Source organism: Triticum aestivum, chromosome 6B, assembly GCF_018294505.1.
Source record: "Triticum aestivum cultivar Chinese Spring chromosome 6B, IWGSC CS RefSeq v2.1, whole genome shotgun sequence".
Classification (NCBI taxonomy): domain Eukaryota; kingdom Viridiplantae; phylum Streptophyta; class Magnoliopsida; order Poales; family Poaceae; genus Triticum; species Triticum aestivum.
In genome coordinates, this window is record NC_057810.1 from 559,274,796 (window position 1) to 559,300,943 (window position 26,148).

At 40.5% G+C, this 26,148-nt stretch overlaps 1 protein-coding gene across 1 annotated transcript; it reads right to left on the reverse strand.

Moving 5' to 3' along the window:
* Window positions 1–6,343: 6,343 nt before the first annotated feature.
* On the reverse strand, window positions 6,344–7,020 carry LOC123135420 (uncharacterized). Its single transcript, XM_044554489.1, has 3 exons — window positions 6,751–7,020; window positions 6,523–6,624; window positions 6,344–6,430 (listed from the first exon to the last, which is right to left on the reverse strand). Exons 1-3 carry the CDS (start codon window positions 6,994–6,996, stop codon window positions 6,344–6,346), a joined length of 435 nt encoding a protein of 144 aa, XP_044410424.1. The 5' UTR covers window positions 6,997–7,020.
* Window positions 7,021–26,148: the final 19,128 nt, after the last annotated feature.

Sequence of the window (26,148 nt, forward strand, 5' to 3'; positions counted from 1 at the left end):
ATCTTTGCAACCCAAGGTGGTAATGGTTAAATTGTTTGTTGTGGTCTAATATTCTTTTGTGCTTCTCTATTGCAGATAAAGCAGATGTATTCAAACTTATAATTTTGATTCTGCTTCTACAACAATTTTGATATATACACAGTGTGTGTTTCATAATTGGTATGAACGTGTGTGTTTTATGCAAACATAATTCGAAATGAATGCATGGGCCATTGTAGGATGAATTTGAGCCCGGTACTGCTTTGTTTGCTGCTTCTATCGGCTAGTATTCTTCCTTATAGCAGATTTCATGGAACTCCAATGGCTAATGGACAAGTTATTATCTATGCACTGTTATGCCTCATGTTAATTATCTTGCAACGTGATTTCATATGTTTGGTATTCTGGAGTAATTGCTCTAGGTGGAACTGGCTATTCTAAGTCACCACTCCGTTCTTGATTCCAATCATGTATGTGATAATCTCCATGACATCGAAAGAGTGGATTGAAAACAATTGTTCTACTTATGTATCATGCTTTTGAGCCAACTCCTACCCTATGTTTTCACGGGTTCCACCTGCTGTCATTGGATGCGCAAGGAACAAATGGCATGCAGCGATGTCCATCTGCAGTAGCTCATTGAACGTGACAGGATCCAATTGGTATACTCAAACCACCAAGATGACTGGTTAATTTGGGAGCTGGCCAATCATGTGTATTATTACTGAAGTCTGCAGTCGGGTGACTTCCAAAAAATGTGACGTTGCACTCCTATAATCTAGTGTCTTCCTCTCTACTTATATGGGTAACATATGCGAACATGTTTAATTGTTGGTCTAAAAAAGTTTCAGTTGACTATAACTGCTACTTCATCATATGACAAAAATGGCATTTTCTAGGATTTGATCAATGCTATTGTATATTGGGATTTTCATGTTAAGTTTTGAGATGCTACTATCAAGTTATGCATTTTGTGCCTGTAGTAGTACAATCTCCTCGAATATCAGCTTGTGGTGTTCCCCTACTGGTAACTTTATTGCTACAAGCTATCTCTGCATCAAAGATTGTTCTCCCTCACTTGGATGCCAACAAATCATGTTATCATCTTCAAATATATACAAACAAAGTAGTTTAAGTGCAAAACACTTGAATTTTATATATTAGTATTATATATCCATAAAAGGTTCAAGGTTTTTACGTGAGTTAGTTTTTCTGTAAAAAAGTTAGATCTCGGGCTGTCAACATTGTCCAATTTCATGCTTATATAAAAAAAATATTCTTATAGAATAATTTTCTTATAGGATAATTATCTTATAGCTTAGATTTCAGGCTTTCGATATTGTTCAATTTTATGCATAAATTCATGTGCTAGATGAAATTTCAGTCAAACGACGCCTTTGATGCCATCAACAATTCTAGCCAGCGATCACTTGCATTGCTCCTGAAGCGTACCAATTATTACATCATGCTAGCTATATCACCTTGATGTTTCATTGTTCATGAAAGGAACCAATTTAATCTTCATGTTTTGCCCTCAGGCCGAGCAATTTTTGTAAATACCAACAATTTTATTGTAAAAATGTACGGGCGGAGCAACGCGCGCTATCAATGATCTAGTTATATTATCAACCTTGGGTGTTTTATATGCATTAATATGCTATTTTATATCATTTTTGGGACTAACCTATTAACCTAGTGCCTAGTGTCGGTTTATGTTTTTCCTTGTTTTTGGCTTTCGCAAAAAAGGAATATCAAACGGAATAAAACTTTACAATGATTTTTCTTGGACCAGCAGACACCTACGAGACTTGGAGTGGGGGCCAAGGGACCCACGAGGAAACAACAAGCAGTAGGGGCGCGCCCCTTGGGCTTGTGGCCCCCTCGGGAGTCCCCTGCATCGCCTCTTTTGCCTATAAATTCCCAAATATTCCAGAAACCCTAGTGGAGTCACCAAAAATACTTTTCCACCGTTGTACGTCTTTGTTCCCGTGAGATCCAATCTTGGGGCCTTTTCCGGTACTCCGTCAGAGGGGGATTCGATCACGGAGGGCTTCTACATCAACCTTGCTAACCTTCCGATGATGTGTGAGTAGTTTACTATAGACCTATGGGTCCATAGCTAGTAGCTAGATGGCTTCTTCTCTCTCTTTGATCTTCAATACAATGTTCTCCTCGATGTTCTTGGAGATCTATTCAATGTAATCTTCTTTTGTGGTGTGTTTGTTGATATCCAATGAATTGTGGATTTATGATCAAATTATCTATGAATATTATTTGAGTCTTCTCTGAACTCTTTTATGCATGATTAAGATAGCTTTGTATTTCTTTTCGATCTATCGAATTGGTTTGGCCAAATAGATTGGGTTTTCTTGCAATGGGAGAGGTGCTTAGTGATGGGTTCAATCTTGCGGTGTCCTCACCCAGTGATAGAAGGGGTAGCGAGGCACGTATTGTATTGTTTCCATTAAGGATGAAAAGATGGGTTTTATATCATATTGCTTGAGTTTATCCCTCTACATCATGTCATCTTGCTTAAGGCATTACTCTGTTCTTATGAACTTAATACTCTAGATGTATGCTGGATAGCGGTTGATGTGTGGAGTAGTAGTAGTAGATGCAGGCAGGAATCAGTCTACTTGTCATGGACATGATGCCTATATTCATGATTATTGCCTTGGATGTCGTCATAACTATGCACTTTTCTATCAATTGCTCAACAGTAATTTGTTCACCCACCGTATGCTTTCTTCGAGAGAGAAGCCTTTAGTGAAACCGATGGCCCCTGGGTCTATCTTCCATCATATATTTTCAGATCTACAAAACCAAAAACCCAAAAATACCTTGCTGCAATTATTTTGTGTTCACTTTATTTTTCCTTTTACTTTTAGTTTAAATCTATCTCTATTAGATCTCACTCTTGCAAGTGACTGTGAAGGGATTGACAACCCCTTTTTCGTGTTGTGTGCAAGTGTTTGTTAGTTTGTGCAGGTGCATATATTGGAGACTTGCTTGTGCCTCCTACTGGATTGATACCTTGGTTCTTAACCGAGGGAAATACTTATCTACTACTTTGCTGCATCACCCTATGCTCTTAAAGGGAAAAATCAACGCAAGTTCAAGAAGTAGCAAGAAGGATTTTTGGCGCCGTTGCCGGGGAGGTTCTACATCAAGCCTACCAAGTACTTGTCATAAATCTAATCTCTTGCACTTACATTATTTGCCATTTGCCTCCCATTTTCATCTCCCCCACTTCTAAAACGTTTTCAGAAAAACACAAAAATATTTGCCTTTTTATTCGCCCTTTCTTCGTTCGTCTTTTTGTTTGCTTGTGTGCTAGATTGCTTGTTTTGTCACAATGACCCAAGAGAATACTAAGTTGTGTGACTTTTCCAACACTAATAATAGTGATTTTATTAGTACTCCGATTGCTCCCGCCACTAGTGCGGAATCTTATGAAATCAATGCCGCTTTATTGAATCTTGTTATGAAAGAACAATTTTTTGGTAGTCCTAATGAAGATGGTGCATCCCATCTAATTTTTTTTGTTGAATTGTGTGATATGCAAAATAAAAATATGTGGATAATGGTATCATTAAATTGAAGCTTTTTTTTCTCATTACGAGGTCGTGCTAAAACTTGGTTTTCATCTTTGCCTAAAAATAGTATTGATTGATGGAATAAGTGTAAATATGCCTTTATTTCCATGTATTTTCCTCCCACTAAGATCATCTCCCTCAGGAACGATATAATGAATTTTGAGCAACTAGATCATGAGCATGTTGCACAATCATGGGAAAGGATGAAACTAATGATAAGAAATTTCCCTACTCATGGTTTAAGTTTATGGATGATCATACAAAAAATTTATGCCGGATTGAATTTTGCATCTAGAAATCTTTTAGATACCGCCGCGGGAGGTACTTTCATGGAAATCAAATTAGGATAAGATACTAAACTCCTAGATAATATTATGGAAAATTACTCTCAATGGCATACCAGAAGATCATGTACTAGTAAAAAAAGTGCATGCAATTGAAGAAATAAATTTTTGAGTGCAAAGATGGATGATCTTATGAAATTAATTGTTAGAAAAGGTGCTCCTATAGACCCTAATGATATGCCTTTGTCTACTTTGACTGAGAATAATAATGAATCTATGGATGTGAATTTTATTGGTAGGAACAATTTGGTAATAACGCGTATAGAGGTAATTTCAACCCTAGGCCGTTTCCTAGTAATTCCTCTAATAATTATGGTAATTCTACAACAATTTTTTTGGAAATTATAATAAGATGCACTCTGATCTTGAGAATAATATTAAATATTTTATAAACTCCCAAAAGAGTTTCAATGCTATGGTAGAAGAAAAATTGCTTAATATTAATGATTTGGCTAGAAACGTTGATAGAATTTCTCATGAGATTGATTCTTTAAAAATTAGATCTATGCCACCAAAGCATGATATTAATGATTCTTTGAAAGTTATGCAAATTTCTATTAATGAGAGTAGAGAGAGCGGCTAGGTTGCGTGCTAAAAAAGAATTGTTAGAAAAAACATGTTCTTCTAGTTTTTGCGGTAACAATGATGAAGATCTTAAGATGCTTGGCTTGACTCCTATTTAATCTTTGTTTGCTAATATAGATCTTGAAAAATAAGGGACTGGTGATGATTCAACTTTAGATAAAAGGCGTCCCGATAATTTGGAGAATAAAGATGTTAACAAAAAAAGTGATAAAAATGGGATTGGAGAGGTCAAAACTTTTGCAAGCAATGAACCCACTATTTTGGATCTCAAGGATTTTAATTATGACTAGCACACATGCCCGTGCGTTGCAACGGAAGAAAATTTTTTCAAATGCCCCCAATGAACATCAAAACATGTTCAAGACCCCACATATCCACGTCCCTTCTTTGAAAGTGGGAAGATGAGTGAAACTGGGTGGATAGGGGATAGAAGATCGACAAGTAGAAAAACATTCCTCGTTTTACTATCATTCCTAACAAAATGAGCTATAGATAAAATTGTACAGTATTCTAAATAAGTGTATAGATACAAAGAAAATGATCATATATAGTAGAATGCGTACATTATCTAGCCAACCATTTTGTAATGATATGTTCACAAACTTAGTTGTATTATTACTGGCTCGTGTATCATTCTCTCCCATAGAAATCATACAACAAAAGCTTCAGAACGCAAATGACCAACATACTCTGAATCAGTTCTCATACACACACTCTATAATATAAATTCAGACCATATACTTTCAGCTTCTACGACAAAGAAATTGAAGCAAGGAATGTTGCATTGGTCAGTTCGTCCATGAGAAAATGCAGTTGAAGGCCTCCATCCTAAAAGCCGAGACCAGAACCGTCATCTTGTTGTGGTCGCTGTGTAACCGAAAGAAGGAGCGCACGCTAAGCAACCACAAGTTGGTGGCTGCCACGTTATCTTCGCCAGATCGTTGACTGAGGTCGAGAGCCTTGACAGTGTCTGAGCAGAGGGCGAGTGCGTGCGCAGCATATGTATGCAGACTCCTCAGCAAAATTGGAAAAAAACTCAACTTTGTCAGCCCGGCGAAAGGGCCAGGTTAGTTCAAAATGTGCCACTTGCTGGTGTAAAAAGATGGAGCAATGACGCATGTATGATCAGGAAGCTATCTATAACATTGTAATGGGATTAAAATTAGCTAGCTAGTATCGTATTTCTGCAAACTTGTCATCTTAATTATGCAAAAACAAAAATCTGAAGCTAGCTGAGCATAAATGGTTTGGTGCCACTTGGGTTGTTTTCTTGTCCTAACATAACATGGAGGAGGTACCAAGGGTTCAACATTGAGCTTTGATTTACCTCCATTATCCTCGAGATACTGGTGTTTGTGATGAACTAAATAGACAATTTGTTGTGCTGGGATGATTCATGATGGATTGATAAGATGAGCTTCGCAACAACTACCATCATGCATGAGCATGGGTAAAATCCAAAATTTCCCAAAGCAGCCATGTTTATATGTGTATTCTGTTGCTTATTTCCCTCTGAAAATTGACAAAACATCCACATTTCTAGTCTTATATCCCTATGAAAATCTATTAAACATACACAAATCTGCTTTTGGAGTAAGAAATTATAACCCATAAATAAGAAAATTTTAACTTAATTAGTTTTACCAATCTACATAAGACAATTTGATTTATCCACTACCGATTAACTGTAACAACACAGAAAATCAAGTCGCACACTCACACCTCAAATCTTGAGGCATGCGCAGTCTGTTGAAGCCTCAAACATAGAACCATATCATGTGAATTTCCAACAGAAAATTAGGACTCCATTTGCCTGTTTGATCCTTACCAGTTTATTAGTTACGTATCTATCAATTCCATGATCTTCCATAATGCTTCCAACCGCTTCATAACTCCTGTCGGTCCCTTGAGGTGGAAATTTTCACGCTGAGATGCAACAGTATTTATATCATGCATTAAGTCATGCAAAAATACCAACCTAACATATGCCAGTATAGTTTGACATTGATACAAATTACCATCCTTCTCAGTAGCATCTCAAAACACCAAAAGCCATCTACATCATCCTCATATAGAACAACAAAAGGGGAAACCAGATCGCTCATACCTACAATCAATTTGTACCATTTAGGCAGTTTAAATAATTAAAGCAAAATGATGCAATACTCCATTGAAATGCAGATCTTGACAGTATCCAGGGGACGGATCAACCCATGCATAAAATGGAAATATATCTGACAAACCTTCATGGAAGCCGCCGCTTGAACCCCACGGAGCCGCTCGTCGCCAGCCCCTCCAGAATCGCCAGATCCAGCCGCCTCCACTCCATTCTCGGTGTCGGGCCTCGAGAGATCCTCCCCTCGTCCTCTTACATTGACCCGAGCCGCCATGGACGGCCGCTGCGTTCGTGTTGACTGCGGGCGAACGCGCGCGTCTGGCGCATATGGACCTGCCTCCGTGCCTCCCCTCCTGCTCCTCCTCTCGTCCGCCATGTGCTCGCTGCCGTCGTCCTGCTCCCGATCGAATAGGGAGCGCCGCCGCTCGATCTGCAGCGCAAAAAGAATATCGAACAGTTTTTTCTTAACTCAAATAGGGAGCGCGGAGGCCTGGGCCTCGGCGTCGGCGAACTACATGTGGAGGACTCAAACGACACGGGGAGGAGGGCGCGGTGGACGATGCGGGCCGGCGGCGGGGAGGCGGCGGATCTAGATGGGGGTGCGAGGTGCGGTCGCTTGACTCGGGGGTAGTTTTTTTGTCAAGCGTGTCCACGCGACGGTAAACCCCGAGTCAATCCGTGTTTTCATGATCACATGATAAATAGTACCACCTCGGATGTAGAAAATATAATATAGGTGAAAAAACTGAAAGCGTAAATTTACAGGAAAAAGCGTATTGTGACGGTGAACCTAACAAAGTCAATCCGTGCTTTATTATTAGGGTTAGATAGTTGTTCTTTGATAGGTTGTATTTCCTTGTTGCAATACATGCTTAATTCTCCTCATGCTTATAATCAAAATAAGGCTTTTACGAAGCATATTGTTGGTGCTATGATGAAATCTTTTGAAGAAAAACTTGAGTTGGAAGTTTCAATCCCTAGAAAGCTTTATGATGATTACCTACTATTAAAATCAAGATTAAAGATTATGAGTGTAATGCTTTCTATTATTTGTGTGCTAGCGTTCAACAATTCCAAAAACTCTATGTGATGTGTTAGGTTTCCATAAACTTGATGATTGTTCTTTAAATTTGCATCTAGTGGATTCCACTATTAAAAAACTTATGGGAATGTTTAATCATGTTATTATTTTTGAAAATAGGAATTATGTACCTGTAGATTTTATTGTTCTTGATATAGATTGCAATCCAACATGCCCTATTATTCTTGGTAGACCTTTCCTTAGAACGATTGGTGCAATTATTGATATGAAAGAAGGAAACATTAGATTTCAATTTCCATTAAGGAAGGGCATGGAACACTTTCCAAGAAATAAAATTAAGTTACCATATGAATCTATTATGAGGGCTAATTATGGGATGAATACCAAAGATGACAATACCTAGATCGTTGCTTTATGCCTAGCTAGGGGCGTTAAACAATATCACTTGTTGGGAGGCAACCCAATTTTATTTTGGTTTTTACTTTTTTGTTCATGTTTTTGAATATATATATATATATATATATATATAAATATATATATATTAGTGGGTTAGAGAAGTTTTTATGATTTTTATTAGTGTTTGTGCCAAGTAAGACCTTTGGGATGATTTGGAAGATAGTAGATTGGTTTTGTTGAAAAATAGAAACTTTTGCGCCTAGTGCCAGAATTCTTTGTGATTACTAGAACGTGATAAATTCTTGAATTTTTACACAATTCTGATATACAAATTTCCCACGTTGTCCTAATTTTTCAGAATTTTTAGAAATATAGAGGTTTTCGCTTTAATTCGCATCTTTACAGACTGTCCTGTTTTAGTTAAATTATGTTTTCTTGTGTTGTTTGCTTATTTTGAAGAATCTATGGGTAGTATCGGGGGATGAACCATGGAAAAGTTGGAATATAGTAGATATAACACAAATATAAAATAAGAATGAGTTCACAACAGTACCTAAAAGTAAGGTTTGGATTTGTTTTACTAACGAGTCTCACGAGTTTTCTGTTGAGTTTTGTGTTGTGAAGTTTTCAAGTTTTGGGTAAAGATTTGATGGACTATGGAATAAGGAGTGGAAAGAGCCTAAGATTGGGGATGCTCAAGGCACCCCAAGGTAATATTCAAGTACAACCAAACATCTAAGCTTGGGGATGCCTCGGATGGCATCCCCTCTATTGTCTTCAATCCATCGGTAAATGTACTTGAGGCTATATTTTTATTCACCACATGATATGTGTTTTGCGTGGAGCGTCTTGTATGATTTGAGTCTTTGCTTTTTAGTTTGCCAGAATCATCCTTGCTGAATACACCTTTTTGAGAGGGACACACATTAATCATGAATTTATTAAAATACTCTATGTGCTTCACTTATATCTTTTGATCTAGGTAGTTGCTCTAGTGCTTCACTTATATATTTTTGAGCACGACGGTGATATTATTTTGAAGAAATTATTGAACTCTGATGATTCATTTATATTATTTGACAGTCTCTCTAAACAGCATGGTAATTGTATTGGGTTATTAATTTAGTCTTAATATGATGGGCATCCAAGGGGGATATAATAAAAACTTTCATAAAGAGCATTGAATATATGAGAAATTTGATTCCTTGCAATTGTTTTGAGATATGAAGATGGTGATATTAGAGTCAAGCTAGTAGTAAATTGTGTAATTAAAAATATATTTGTGTTAAGGTTTGTGATTCCCGTAGCATGCACATATGGTCTTCTAGTTATGTGATGAAGTTGGAGCGCAATTTATTCTTGATCATCTTCCTTTGTGTGAAAGTCAGGAGCGCATGATGGTTAACTCCTACCAACCTCTCCCGTAGGAGTATGCGTAGTAGTACTTTGCTTCAAGGGCTAATAAACTTTTTGCAATAAGTATGTGAGTTCTTTATGACTAATATTGAGTCCATGGATTATATGCACTCTCACCCTTCCACCTTTGCTAGCCGCTCTAGTACCACGCAACTTTCGTCGGTGTATCAAGCCTACCTTATACCCTTCCTCAAAATAGCCACCATACCTACCTATTATGGCATTTTCATACCCATTCCGAGATATATTGCCATGTAACACCATCATCATCATCATATACATGACTTGAGCATTCATTGTCATATTGCTTTGCATGATCATAAGATAGCTAGCACGATATTTTCATGGCTTCTCCTTTTTTGATATCTTTGCTATGCTAGATCATTCCACATCCTAGTAGAGTTATCATGTATTAGTTTTATCGAGTTGTAAGTAAATAAAAGTGTGATGATCATCATTATTAGAACATTGTCCCATGTGAGGTTATAAAAAATAGAGAGAGGCCAAAGGAGTCTCCCAAAAAAGAAGGAAAAAAATAAATAAGAAAAAATGAGAAAAAATGAGAGAAAAAGAGAGAAGGGGAAATGTTACTATCCTTTTCCACACTTGTGCTTCAAAGTAGCACCATGTTCTTCATGATAGAGAGTCTCCTATTTTGACACTTTCATATATTTCTAGTGGGAATTTTTCGTTATAGAACTTGGCTTGTATATTCCAACAATGAGCTTCCTCAAATTGCCCTAGATCTTCATGAGCAAGCAAGTTGGATGCACACTCACTTAGTTTTCTTTCGAGCTTTCATACACTTATAGCTCTAGTGCATCCGTTACATGGCGATCCCTACTCGCTCACATTGATATCAATTGATGGACATCTCCATAGTTCATTAATTTTCCTAGTTGACGTGAGACTTTCTCCCTTCTTTTGTCTACTACCACCTTCTATTCCACCAATAGTGCTATGCCCATGGCTCACGCTCATGTATTGCATGAAGAGTTGAAAAAGCTGAAGCGCGAAGTATGAAACAATTGCTTGACTGACACCGGGGTGGTACATGATTTATACCTTGTGTTAAGAAGAGGGAGCATAACAAGACTATATGATTTTGTAGGGATAACTTTCTTTAGCCATGTTATTTTTGAAGTTTCATGATTTTGCTTTCTAGTATGCTTGAAGTATTATTGTTTTTATGTCAATGAACTTTTTTTGAATCATATGGATCTGAAAATTCATGCCAAGATAAGAAGAAATACATTGCTAAATATGTTAGGTAGCATTCCACATCAAAAATTCTGTTTTATCATTTACCTACACGAGGACGAGCAGGAATTAAGCTTCGGGATGCTTCATACGTCTCCAACGTATCTATAATTTTTTATTGTTCCATGCTATTATATTATCAACTTTGGATGTTTTATATGCATTAATACGCTATTTTATATTATTTTTTGGACTAACTTATTAACCCAGTGCCCAGTGACAGTTTCTGTTTTTTCCTTGTTTTTGGCTTTCAAAGAAAAGGAATATCAAATGGAGTCCAAACGAAATAAAACTTTATGATGATTTTTCTTGGACCAGACGACACCTACAAGACTTGGAGAGGGGGTCAGAAGAGCCATGAGGAGGCGACAAGCCGTAGGGGCGCGCCCTAGGGGGGGCCCGTGGGCTTGTGGGCCCATCGAGACTCCCCTAAACCGCCTCTAAGTCATATAAATCCTCAAATATTCCAGAAACCCTAGAGGCATCGCCAAAAATAATTTTCCAGCATCGCATGTCTCTGACCTCGTGAGATCCCATCTTGGGGCCTTTTTCGGTACTCCGCCGGAGGGGGATTCGATCATGGAGTGCTTCTACATCAACCTTGTTGCCACTCCGATGAGGTGTGAGTAGTTTACCTTAGACCTATGGGTCCATAGCTAGTTGCTAGATGGCTTCTTCTCTCTCTTTGATCTTCAATACAATGTTCTCCTCGATGTTCTTGGAGATCTATTCGATGTTGTCTTCTTTTGTGGTGTGTTTGTTGAGATCCGATGAATTGTGGATTTATGATTAGATTATCTATGAATATTATTTGAGTCTTCTTTGAATTCTTATATGCATGATTTGATAGCTTTGCATTTCTCTTCGATCTATCGATTTGGTTTGGCCAACTAGATTGGCTTTTCTTGCAATGGGAGAGGTGCTTTGTGATGGGTTCAATCTTGCGGTGTCTCAGCCAGTGACAAAAGGGGTAGCAAGGCATGTATTGTATTGTTGCCATTAAGGATAAAAAGATGGGGTTTATATCATATTGCATGAGTTTATCCCTATACATCATGTCATCTTGCTTAAGGCGTTACTCTATTTTTATAACTCAATACTCTAGATGCATGCTAGATAGCGGTCGATGAGTGGAGTAATAGTAGTATATGCAGGCAGGAGTCGGTCTACTTGTCTCGGACGTGATGCCTATATTCATGATCATTGCCTTGGATGTCGTCATAACTTTGCGCTTTTCTGTCAGTTACTCAACAGTAATTTGTTCACCCACCGTATGCTTTCTTTGAGAGAGAAGCCTATAATGAAACCTATGGCCCCCGGGGTCTATTTTCCATTATATTTATTCAGATATATAAAATCAAAAACACAAAAATACCTCGCTGAGTTTTATCTACTTTTATTTGTTTTATATCTCTCTGTTAGATCTCACTATTGCAAGTGACCATGAAGAGATTGACAACCCCTTTTTCGCGTTGTGTGCAAGTGTTTGTTAGTTTGTGCACGTGCATAGATTGGAGACTTGCTTGTGCCTCCTACTGGATTGATACCTTGGTTCTTAACTAAGGGAAATACTTATCTACTACTTGCTGCATCACCCTTTCCTCTTCAAGGGAAAAATCAACGTAAGCTCAAGAAGTAGCAGGGCCCCCCTAGGGCCCGCCCCTACGGCTTGTCGTCTCCTCTTGGGTCCCTTGGCCCCCACTCCAAGTCTCATAGGTGTCTTCTGGTCCAAGAAAAATCATAGTTTTATTCCGTTTGGACTCCGTTTGATATTCCTTTTCTGCGAAAGCCAAAAACAAGGGAAAAACAGAAACAAGCAACATGCACTAGTTAATAGGTTAGTCCAAAAAATGATATAAAATAGCATATTAATGCATATTAACATCCAAGGTTGATAATATAATAGCATGGAGAAATAAAAAATTCTAGATACGTTGGAGACGTATCAGGCACCTCCGCATTCAAGACACGTATGGCTTGGTGACGCCTTCACCTCCTCGATCCAGCGAGCAAGGATGAAGAAGTAGCTCGAGTTCCCGGCAGCACGGCGGCGTGGTGGCTGTGATGGTGGAGTGATGCGCTTGAAGCTACATCGGTATTTCCCCAAAGAGGAAGGGATGATGCAGCACAGCGGCGGTAGGTATTTCCCTAAGTTATGAGACCAAGGTTATCGAACCAATAGGATAACCAAGCAACACAACGTAAACAACACTTGCACACAAATAACAAATACTCGCAACCCGACGTGTAAAAGGGGTTGTCAATTCCTTTCGGGTACGGCGCCTGACGATAGGCAAAATGGACGTGAGAGAGTTGTAATATTAATAGATCGATCGCCAAATAAAATAAATTGCAGCAAGGTATTTTTTGTATTTTTGGTTTAATAGATCTGAATAAAAAGAGCAAATAAAATAGATTGCAAAGGCAAATAATATGAGAAAGAGACCCGGGGGCCGTAGGTTTCACTAGTGGCTTCTCTCGAGAAAATAGCAAACGGTGGGAAAACAATTACTGTTGGGCAATTGATAGAACTTCAAATAATCATGACGATATCTAGGCAATGAACATTATATATGCACCACGTCCAAGATTAGTAGGCCGACTCCTGCCTGCATCTACTACTATTACTCCACACATCGACTGCTATCCAGCACGCATCTAGTGTATTAAGTTCATGAAAAAACGGAGTAATGCAATAAGAACGATGACATGATGTAGACAAGATCTATCTATGTAGAGATAGACCCCATCGTTTTATCCTTAGTAGCAATGATACATACGTGTCGGTTCCCCTTCTGTCACTGCGATCAAGCACCGTAAGATCGAACCCACTACAAAGCACCTCTTCCCATTGCAATACAAATAGATCAAGTTGGCCAAACAAAACCCAAATATCTAAGAATAAATATGAGGCTATAAGCAATCATGCATATAAGAGATCAAAGAAACTCAAATACCTTTCATGGATATAAAAAGATAGATCGGATCATAAACTCAAAGTTCATCGGATCCCAACAAACACACCGCAAAACAGTTACATCATATGGATCTCCAAGAGACCACTGTATTGAGAATCAAACGACAGAGAGGAAGCCATCTAGCTACTAACTACGGACCCGAAGGTCTACAAAGAACTACTCACGCATCATTGGAGAGGCACCAATGGAAGTGGTGAACCCCTCCGTGACAGTGTCTAGATTGGATCTGGTGTTTTCTGGACTCTGCGGCAGCTGGAATTGATTTTCGTTGACTCCCCTAGGGTTTCTGGAATATTGGGGTATTTATAGAGCAAAGAGGCGGTCTGGGGGCACCCGAGGTGGGCAAAACCCACCAGGGCGCGCCTGGGCCTCCTGGCGCGCCCTGGTGGGTTGTGCTCCCCTCGGAGCACCCCCAGGCGCTGCCTTGACCCATTTGGTGTCTTCTGGTCCATCAAAAACCTACGTAAAGTTTTGTTGCATTTGTCCGTTTGGTATTGATTTCCTGCGATGTAGAAAACATGCAGAAAACAGCAACTGGCACTTGGCACTATGTCAATAGGTTAGTACCAAAAAATGATATAAAATGACTATAAAATGATTATAAAACATCCAAGATTGATAATATAACAGCATGGAACAATCAAAAATTATAGATACGTTGGAGACGTATCAGCATCCCCAAGCTTAACTCCTACTCGTCCTCGAGTAGGTAAGTGATAAAAATAGAATTTTTTATGTGGAATGCTACCTAACATGTCATACATATTATTTCTTTATAGCATGGACATTTGGACTTTTATATGGTTCAAATAAATAGTCTAGTTTTGAAAAGATAACTTCAATACTCAAGCATATCAACAAGCAACCATGTCTTTCAAAATATCAATGCTAAATTAAGTTATCCCTAGCCCATCATGCTCAATCATTGATCCATTCATGAAACACACTCGAATATTAGCTACACCCAATACTCACTCACGATCACAGTGCCCCTTAGTTGGTGCTTTATAAGAGAAGATGCCCTTAGTTGGTGCTTTATAAGAGAAGATGGAGACTCAAATTCAAAAATAAAAATTGCATAAAGTAAAATAAAGGTCCTTCGCAGAGGGAAGTATGGATTTGTAGAGGTGCTAGAGCTTAAAGCGAAAAACTTAGAGATAAAAACATTTTGGGAGGTGTGCCTTTCCCACCAACGAAAATGACTTAGAGCTCCCAACACTTTCCATGATAGATACATCATAGGCGGTTCCCAAACAGAAAATAAAATTTATTCCTTTTTCCACCATACTTTCACTTTCCATGGCTAACCGTATCCACGGGTGCCCTCCATACCAGCACTTTCCAAGGAATTTATTATTTGACAACATAAAGTAAATTCATTTTTCATTTCGGGACTAGGCATCCCTAATACCTTTGTCGTACTCTCGTGCAATGACAAGTGAATAAACACTCATCGTGAGAATAACACATCTAGCATGGAAAATATCGGCCACCCCTCACCGCTCCGCGAGCGGTACGAACACACAAAAGAGAAGTTTATTTTGAAAATTAGAGATGGCACATACAAATTTGCTTAGAACGACACGGAAATACCGCATATAGGTAGGTATAGTGGACTCATGTGGCAAAACTGGTTTAAAGGTTTTTGGATGCACAAGTAAAGATCATACTTAGTGCAAAATGAAGGCTAGCAAAAGATTGAGAAGCGACCAACCAAGAAACGAATAATCTCGTAAGAAAGCATTAAGCATAAGTAACACCGAATAATGCAGCACAAGTAGGATATAATTTCATTGCATAATTATTGACTTTCATTCTTGCATAGGGAATCACAAACCTTAACACCAACATTCTTACTAAAGCATAATTACTCATCAACATGACTCACATATCACATCATCATATCTCAAAACTATTACAAGGAATCAAGTTTATTTTGTCCAATGATCTTCATGAAAGTTTTATTATATACTTCTTGGATATCTATCACTTTGGAACTAATTTTCATGTGTTGCTTTTGATAAGCTCAAACAAATATAAGTGAAGATCATGAGCATAATTTTTCTTTCTCTCAAAATAATCTAAGTGAAGCAAGAGAGAATTTCTTGAAAATTTTACTAACTCTCAAATAAATCTAAGTGAAGAAAGAGAGCATTTCTTCAAAAATTATAAAGCACACCGTGCTCAAAAAGATATAAGTGAAGTACTAGAGCAAATCCATAGCTCATAAAAATTTAAGCGAAGCATATAGAGCAATTCTAACAAGTCATGGCATAATTTTGGCTCTCTCTCTCTCAAATAGGTGTGTCTAGTAAGGATTCAAGACATAAAACACAAAATAAAACAAGCAAAGACTCACATCATACAAGACGCTCCAAGCAAAAATCATAGTATGTGACGAATAAAAATATAGCTTCGAGTAAAATACCGATAGTCGTTAGAAGAAAGAGGGGATGCCACTCAGGGAATCCCCAAGATTAGTTGCTTTCTCTCTTTTGGATAATAGCTTGGGATGCCGGGGCATCGCCAAGCTTAAGCTCTTCTTACTCCTTATTCCTTCATCCATCGTAAGATAACCCAAAACTTGAAAACTTCAATCACATAAAACTCAACAAAACCTTCGTGAGATCCGTTAGTATAAGAAAGCAAATCACTACTATAAGTGATGTATCAAACCAATTAATATTTTATTCTTGCATTATATCTACTGTATTCCAACTTTTCTATGGCAAAAACTCATCAAAGAAAACCATAGAGCCATCAAAACAAGCACACAATGCAAAGAAAACAGAATCTGTCAAAAAGTAGAACCGTCTGTAGCAATCTGAATATTTGGAATACTTCTATAACTCCAAAAATTCTAAAAAGTTAGGACGACCTGAGAAATTTGTATATTAATATTCTTCAAAAAGAATCAACTCAAAAGCACTCTTTTGATAAAAATGAAAAAATAATTTCGTGAGCGCAAAAGTTTCTGTTTTTCAGCAAGATCAAATCTACTATCACCCAACGTAATCCTAAAGGCTTTACTTGGCACAAACACTAATTGAAACACAATCATAAAAGTAGCATAATTGTGCTAACACTCAAGAACAGAAAGAAAAAAGCAAAAGTAAATTTTATTCATTGGGTTGCCTGCCAACAAGTGCTATTGTTTCACGCCCCTAGCTAGGCATAAAGCAAGGATCTAAGTTTTGTCATCTTTGGTTCGAGATCCATAAGATGCCATCATGATTGATTCATATGGAGGCCTAATTTTTTTCTAGGGAAGTGTTCCATACCTTTCCTTAATGAAAATTGGAATTTAATATTGCCTTCTTTCATATCAATCACGGCACCAATAGTGCGTGCAAATCTCCATTCTTAGCTTTGCCACCGTGCAAATCTCAAACACCCTCCCCCACAAGGGGGGGGGGGGATAGAGATGCCTATAACTCTTGTACATGAGATGTAACTGTGTACCATACCATATATGAAAAAACAGTAGGAGCCTCCTACTGTCTAATTCCTCAAAAAAATAGTGCGTAAAAATGGTCTACCAAGAATAATTGGACAAGACGGATTACAATCAATATCAAGAACAATAAAATCTATGGGCACATAATTCCTATTTGCAAGAATAAGAACATCATTAATTCTTCCCATAGGCTTTTTAATAGTGGAATCCGCCAAGTGCAAATTTAAAGAGCATTCTTCAATATCGGTAAGACCAAGCACATCACATAAAGATTTCGGAATTGTAGAAACACTAGCACCCAAGTCACATAAAGCAAAACACTCATAATTTTTAATCTTGACTTTGATAGTAGGTTCCCACTCATCATGTAATTTTCTAGGAATTGAAACTTCTAATTCCAACTTTCTGCAAAATCTTTCATCATAGCATCAACAATATGTTTAGTAAAATCTTTATTTTGTTCATAAGCATGGGGTGAATTTATCATGGATTGTAACAAAGAAATACAATCAATCAAAGAGCAACTATCATAATTAAAGTCTTTGTAATCCAAAATAGTGGGCACATCACTATTTAAAGTCTTGACCTCTTCAAACCCACTTTTATCAAATTTTTCGACAAGATTTTCACCCTCCAAATTATCGGGACGCCTTCTAACTAAAGTTGAATCTTCTCCAGTCCCTTTTTCATCAATCTTAATTTTACTAAACAAGGAATCAATAGAAGAAACACCAATCATTTTAAGATCTTCATCATTTTTATGAAAGCAATCCCTAGAAAACGCCTTTTCTAAAAATTCTCTTCTAGCTCTAAGCATAGAGGTTCTTTTCTTACTTTCATCCATAGAAAAATGAAGAGATTTAATTGATTCCTCAACTTTAGGCACAAAAATTTTCATCTTGAGATTTTCCGCATCATGAGCAATTCTATCAACACTTCTAGACAAATCATCAATCTTATTCTATTTTTCTTCTATGGTAGTGTTGAAAACTTTTTGCGCATTGATAAATTCTTTAATATTATTCTCAAGATCAGAGGTGTTCCTATTATTATTGTAAGATTGATTTCCATAGGAATTACCATAATTATTAGAGGAATTACTAGGAAAAGGCCTAGGATTAAAATTACCTCTATAAGCATTGTTATTGAAATTGTTTCGAGAGATAAAATTCACATATATGGCATCACTTTTTTCTCAATCAAAGTAGACAAAGGCATATCATTGAAATCAATAGGAGCACTTTTACTAGCAACCAATTTCACAAGAGCATCAACTCTTTCACTCAAAGAAGAAATTTCTTCAATCGAATTAACTTTTTTATGTTGGGGAACGTTGCAGAAAATTAAATTTTTTCCTACGGTTTCACCAAGATCCATCTATGAGTTCATCTAAGCAACGAGTCATGGGAGAGAGTTTGCATCTACATACCACTTGTAGATCGCGTGCGGAAGCTTTCAAAGGGATGGTGATGATGGAGTCGTACTCGACGTGATTCAGATCACCGATGTCCAAGTGTTGAACGGACAGCACCTCCATGTTCAACACACGTACGGGACGGGAGACGTCTCCTCCTTCTTGATCCAGCAAGGGGGAAGGAGAGGTTGATGATGATCCAGCAGCACGACGGTGTGGTGGTGGATGCAACAGAACTCTAGCAGGGCTTCGCCAAGCGGGTGCAGGAGGAGGACGAGGTGTAGCAGGGGAGGGAGGCGCCAAGCACAGGGTGCGTCTGCCCTCCCCCTGCCCTCCTTTATATAGGCCCCCAAGGGGGGGCGCCGGCCCTGGGAGATTGGATCTCCCAAGGGGGCGGCGGCCAAGGGGGGAGGAGTGCCCCCCAAGGCATGTGGTGCGCCCCCCACCCTAGGGTTTCAACCCTAGGCGCAGGGGGTGGGCCTAGGGGGGCGCACAGGCCCACTATGGGCTGGCTCCCCTCCCACGTCAGCCCATGGGGCCCTCCAGGATGGGTGGCCCCACCCGGTGGACCCCCGGGACCCTTCCGGTGGTCCCGGTACAATATCGGGTGACCTCGAAACTTTCCCGATGGCCGAAATACCACTTCCTATATATTATCCTTTACCTCCGGACCATTCCAAAACTCCTCGTGACGTCCGGGATATCATCCGGGACTCCGAACAACATTCGGTATGCTGCATACTCATATTCATACAACCCTAGCGTCATCGAACCTTAAGTGTGTAGACCCTACGGGTTCGGGAGACACGTAGACATGACCGAGACGACTCTCGGGCAATAACCAACAGCGGGATCTGGGTACCCATGTTGGCTCCCACATGCTCCTCGATGATTTCATCGGTTGAACCACGATGTCGAGGATTCGATCAAATCCCGTATACAATTCCCTTTGTCAATCGGTACGTTACTTGCCCGAGACTTGATCGTCGGTATCCCAATACCTTGTTCAGTCTCGTTACCGACAAGTCACTTTAATCGTACCGTAATGCATGATCCCGTGGCCAACACCTTGGTCACCTTGAGCTCATTATGATGATGCATCACCGAGTGGGCCCAGAGATACCTCTCCGTCATACGGAGTGACAAATCCCAGTCTCGATCCGTGTCAACCCAACAGATACTTTCGGAGATACCTGTAGTGCACCTTTATAGTCACCCAGTTACGTTGTGACGTTTGATACACCCAAAGCACTCCTACGGTATCCGGGAGTTACACGATCTCATGGTCGAAGGAAGAGATACTTGACATTGGAAAAGCTCTAGCAAACGAACTACACGATCTTTATGCTATGCTTATGATTGGATCTTGTCCATCACATCATTCTCCTAATGATGTGATCCCGTTATCAACGACATCCAATGTCCATAGCCAGGAAACCATGACTATCTGTTGATCACAACGAGCTAGTCAACTAGAGGCTCACTAGGGATATATTGTGGTCTATGTATTCACACGTGTATTACGATTTCCGGATAATACAGTTATAGCATGAATAAAAGACAATTATCATGAACAATGAAATATAATAATACTTTTATTATTGCCTCTAGGGCATATTTCCAACAGTCTCCCACTTGCACTAGAGTCACCAATCTAGTTACATTGTGATGAATCGAACACCCATAGAGTTCTGGTGTTGATCATGTTTTGCTCGCGAGAGAGGTTTAGTCAACGGATCTGTGACATTCAGATCCATGTGTACTTTGCAAATATCTATGTCTCCATCTTGAACATTTTCACGGATGGAGTTGAAACGACGCTTGATGTGCCTGGTCTTCTTGTGAAACCTGGGCTCCTTGGCAAGGGTAATAGCTCCAGTGTTGTCACAGAAGAGTTTGATCGGCCCCGACGCATTGGGTATGACTCCTAGGTCAGTGATGAACTCCTTCACCCAAATCGCTTCATGCGCTGCCTCCGAGGCTGCCATGTACTCCGCTTCACACGTAGACCCCGCCACGATGCTTTGCTTGCAGCTGCACCAGCTTACTGCTCCACCATTCAACATATACACGTATCCGGTTTGTGACTTAGAGTCATCCAGATCTGAGTCGAAGCTGGCGTCGACGTAACCCTTTACGACGAGCTCTTCGTCTCCTCCATAAACGAGAAACATGTCCTTTGTCCTTTTCAGGTACTTCAGGATATTCTTGACCGCTGTCCAGTGTTCATTGCCGGGATTACTTTGGTATCTTGCTACCAAACTTACGGCAAGGTTTACATCGGGTCTGGTACACAACATGGCATACATAATAGATCCTATGGCTGAAGCATAGGGGATGACACTCATCTCTTCTTTATCTTTTGTCGTGGTCGGTGACTGAGCCGAGCTCAATCTCACACCTTGTAACATAGGCAAGAACCCTTTCTTGGACTGATCCATTTTGAACCTTTTCAAAATCTTATCAAGGTATGTGCTTTGTGAAAGACCTATGAGGCGTCTCGATCTATCTCTATAGATCTTGATGCCTAATATATAAGCAGCTTCTCCAAGGTCCTTCATTGAAAAACACTTATTCAAGTAGGCCTTAATGCTGTCCAGAAGTTCTATATCATTTCCCATCAAGAGTATGTCATCTACATATAATATGAGAAATGCTACAGAGCTCCCACTCACTTTCTTGTAAACGCAGGCTTCTCCATAAGTCTGCATAAACCCAAACGCTTTGATCATCTCATCAAAGCGAATGTTCCAACTCCGAGATGCTTGCACCAGTCCATAAATGGATCGCTGGAGCTTGCATACTTTTTTAGCATTCGTAGGATCAACAAAACCTTCCGGCTGCATCATATACAGCTCTTCCTTAAGATGTCCGTTAAGGAATGCCGTTTTGACGTCCATCTGCCATATCTCATAATCATAGTATGCGGCAATTGCTAACATGATTCGGATGGACTTCAGCTTCGCTACGGGAGAGATGTCTCGTCGTAGTCAATCCCTTGAACTTGTCGATAACCCTTAGCGACAAGTCGAGCTTTATAGATGGTAACATTACCATCCGCGTCCGTCTTCTTCTTAAAAATCCATTTGTTTTCTATTGCTCGCCAATCATCGGGCAAGTCTGTCAAAGTCCATACTTTGTTTTCATACATGGATTCTATCTCGGATTTCATGGCTTCAAGCCATTTGTTGGAATCTGGGCCCGCCATCGCTTCTTCATAGTTCGAAGGTTCACCGTTGTCTAACAACATGATTTCCAGGACAGGGTTGCCGTACCACTCTGGTGCGGAACGTGTCCTTGTGGACCTACGAAGTTCAGTAGTAACTTGATCCGAAGTACCTTGATCATTATCATTGTTTTCCTCTTCAGTTGGTGTGGGCATCACAGGAACGGTTTCCTGCACTGCACCACTTCCCCGTTCGAGAGGTAGTACTTCATCGAGTTCTACTTTCCTCCCACTTACTTCTTTCGAGAGAAACTCTTTTTCTAGAAAGCATCCGTTCTTGGCAACAAAGATCTTGCCCTCGGATCTTAAGTAGAAGGTATACCCGACAGTTTCCTTAGGGTATCCTATGAAGACGCATTTTTCCGACTTGGGTTCGAGCTTTTCAGGTTGAACTTTCTTGACATAAGCATCGCATCCCCAAACTTTTAGAAACGACAGCTTAGGTTTCTTCCCAAACCATAATTCATACGGTGTCGTCTCAACGGATTTAGACGGTGCCCTATTTAAAGTGAATGTAGCTGTCTCTAGAGCGTATCCCCAAAATGATAGCGGTAAATCAGTAAGAGACATCATAGACCGCACCATATCCAATAGAGTGCGATTACGACGTTCAGACACACCGTTACGCTGAGGTGTTCCAGGCGGCGTGAGTTGTGAAACGATTCCACATTTCCTTAAGTGTGTACCAAATTCGTGACTTAAGTATTCTCCTCCACGATCTGATCGTAGGAACTTTATCTTTCGGTCACGTTGATTCTCTACCTCACTCTGAAATTCCTTGAACTTTTCAAAGGTCTCAGACTTGTGTTTCATTAAGTAGACATACCCATATCTACTTAAGTCATCAGTGAGAGTGAGAACATAACGATATCCTCCGCGAGCCTCAACACTCATTGGACCGCACACATCGGTATGTATGATTTCCAACAAGTTGGTTGCTCGCTCCATTGTTCCGGAGAACGGAGTCTTGGTCATTTTGCCCATGAGGCATGGTTCGCATGTGTCAAACGATTCATAATCAAGAGACTCTAAAAGTCCATCAGCATGGAGCTTCTTCATGCGCTTGACACCAATGTGACCAAGGCGGCAGTGCCACAAGTATGTGGGACTATCGTTATCAACTTTACATCTTTTGGCATCCACACTATGAACATGTGTAATATTACGCTCGAGATTCATTAAGAATAAACCATTGACCGTCGGAGCATGACCATAAAACATATCTCTCATATAAATAGAACAACCATTATTCTCGGATTTAAATGAGTAGCCATCTCGTATTAAACGAGATCCTGATACAATGTTCATGCTCAAACTTGGCACTAAATAACAATTATTAAGGTTCAAAACTAATCCCGCAGGTAAATGTAGAGGCAGTGTGCCGACGGCGATCACATCGACTCTGGAACCATTCCCGACGCGCATCGTCACCTCGTCCTTCGCCAGTCTCCGTTTATTCCGCAGCTCCTGCTGTGAGTTACAAATATGAGCAATGGCACGAGTATCAAATACCCAGGAGTTACTACGAGTACTGGTAAGGTACACATCAATTACATGTATATCGAATATACCTTTGGTGTTGCCGGCCTTCTTATCCGCTAAGTATTTGGGGCAGTTCAGCTTCCAGTGACCCTTCCCCTTGCAATAAAAGCACTCAGTCTTAGGCTTGGGTCCATTCTTTGACTTCTTCCCGGTAACTGGCTTACCGGGCACGGCAACATCCTTGCCGTCCTTCTTGAAGTTCTTCTTGCCCTTGCCCTTCTTGAACTTAGTGGTCTTATTGACCATCAACACTTGATGTTCTTTCTTGATTTCAGCCTCTGCTGGCTTCAGCATTGAGAACACTTCAGGAATGGTCTTCACCATCCCCTGCATGTTGTAGTTCATCACAAAGCTCTTGTAGCTTGGTGGGAGCGACTGGAGGATTCTGTCAATGACCGCCTCATCTGGGAGGTTAATGTTCAGCTGGGTCATACGGTTGTGCAACCCAGACATCTTGAGAATGTGCTCACTGACAGAACTGTTTTCCTCCATCTTACAACTATAGAACTTGTCGGAGACATCATACCTCTCGACCCGGGCATGAGCTTGGAAAACTAGTTTCAGCTCTTCGAACATCTCATATGCTCCGTGATGCTCAAAACGCTTTTGGAGCCCCGGTTCTAAGCTGTAAAGCATGCCGCACTGAACGAGGGAGTAATCATCAGCACGAGTTTGCCAAGCATTCATAACGTCTTGGTTCTCTGGGACGGGAGCGTCACCTAGCGGTCCTTCTAGGACATATTGCTTCCTGGCAGCTATGAGGATGATCCTCAGGTTCCGGACCCAGTCCGTATAGTTGCTGCCATCATCTTTCAGCTTGGTTTTCTCTAGGAACGCGTTGAAGTTCATGTTGACATGAGCGTTGGCCATTTGATCTACAAGACATATTTGCAAAGGTTTTAGACTAAGTTCATGATAATTAAGTTCTAATCAAATTATGAACTCCCACTCAGATTAGACATCCCTCTAGTTATCTAAGTGTTACACGATCCGAGTCGACTAGCTCGTGTCCGATCATCACGTGAGACGGACTAGTCATCGTCGGTGAACATCTTCATGTTGATCGTATCTTCCATACGACTCGTGTTCGACCTTTCGGTCTCCGTGTTCCGAGGCCATGTCTGCACATGCTAGGCTCGTCAAGTTAACCCTAAGTGTTTTTGCTGTGTAAAACTATCTTACACCCGTTGTATGTGAACGTAAGGATCTATCACACCCGATCATCACGTGGTGCTTCGAAACGACGAACTGTAGCAACGGTGCACAGTTAGGGGAGAACACTTCTTGAAATTTTTGTAAGGGACCATCTTATTTACTACCGTCGTCCTAAGTAAACAAGATGCATAAACATAATAAACATCTCATGCAATTATATAGTTGTGACATGATATGGCCAATATCATATAGCTCCATTGATCTCCATCTTCGGGGCTCCATGATCATCTTGTCACCGGCTTGACACCATGATCTCCATCATCATGATCTCCATCATCGTGTCTTCATGAAGTTGTCACACCAACGACTACTTCTACTTCTATGGCTAACGCGTTTAGCAATAAAGTAAAGTAGTTTACATGGCGTTCTTCAATGACACGCAGGTCATACAAAAAATAAAGACAACTCCTATGGCTCCTGCCGGTTGTCATACTCATCGACATGCAAGTCGTGAATCCTATTACAAGAACATGATCTCATACATCACAATTCATCATTCATCACAACTTCTGGCCATATCACATCACATGATCAATTGCTGCAAAAACAAGTTAGACGTCCTCTAATTGTTGTTGCATCTTTTACGTGGCTGCATTTGGGTTCTAGCAAGAACGTTTTCTTACCTACGAATAACCACAATGATTTTGTCAACTTCTATTTACCCTTCATAAGGGCCCTTTTCATCGAATCCGCTCCAACTAAAGTGGGAGAGACAGACACCCGCCAGCCACCTTATGCAACTAGTGCATGTCAATCGGTGGAACCGGTCTCACGTAAGCGTACGTGTAAGGTTGGTCCGGGCCGCTTCATCCCACAATACCGCTGAAGCAAGAAAAGACTAGTAGAGGCAAGCAAGTTGACAAGATCCACGCCCACAACAAAATTGTGTTCTACTCGTGCATTAGAAAACTACGCATGGACTTAGCTCATGATGCCACTGTTGGGGAACGTTGCAGAAAATTAAAATTTTTCCTACGGTTTCACCAAGATCCATCTATGAGTTCATCTAAGCAACGAGTCATGGGAGAGAGTTTTCATCTACATACCACTTGTAGATCGCGTGCGGAAGCTTTCAAAGGGATGGTGATGATGGAGTCGTACTCGACATGATTCAGATCACCGATGTCCAAGTGCTGAACGGACAGCACCTCCGCGTTCAACACACGTACGGGACGTGAGACGTCTCCTCCTTCTTGATCCAGCAAGGGGGAAGGAGAGGTTGATGATGATCCAGCAGCACGACGGCGTGGTGGTGGATGCAGCAGAACTCCAGCAGGGCTTCGCCAAGCGGCTGCAGGAGGAGGACGAGGTGTAGCAGGGGAGGGAGGCGCCAAGCACAGGGTGCGGCTGCCCTCCCCCTGCCCTCCTTTATATAGGACCCCAAGGGGGGGCGCCGGCCCTAGGAGATTGGATCTCCCAATGGGGCGGCGGCCAAGGGGGGAGGAGTGCCCCCCAAGGCATGTGGTGCGCCCCCACCCTAGGGTTTGAACCCTAGGCGCAGGGGGTGGGCCTAGGGGGGCGCACCAGCCCACTATGGGCTGGCTCCCCTCCCACGTCAGCCCATGGGGCCCTCCGGGATGGG

Excerpts from the sequence above, each read along its gene's own strand:
- LOC123135420 (XM_044554489.1), bottom strand. The coding sequence starts at position 6,996 with ATGGCGGACGAGAGGAGGAGCAGGAGGGGAGGCACGGAGGCAGGTCCA. Across the intron at positions 6,625-6,750 it reads TTCAAGCGGCGGCTTCCATG|AAATTGATTGTAGGTATGAG; the intron begins AAGGTTTGTCAG and ends CCTAAATGGTAC. Across the intron at positions 6,431-6,522 it reads AGATGCTACTGAGAAGGATG|CGTGAAAATTTCCACCTCAA; the intron begins GTAATTTGTATC and ends GTTGCATCTCAG.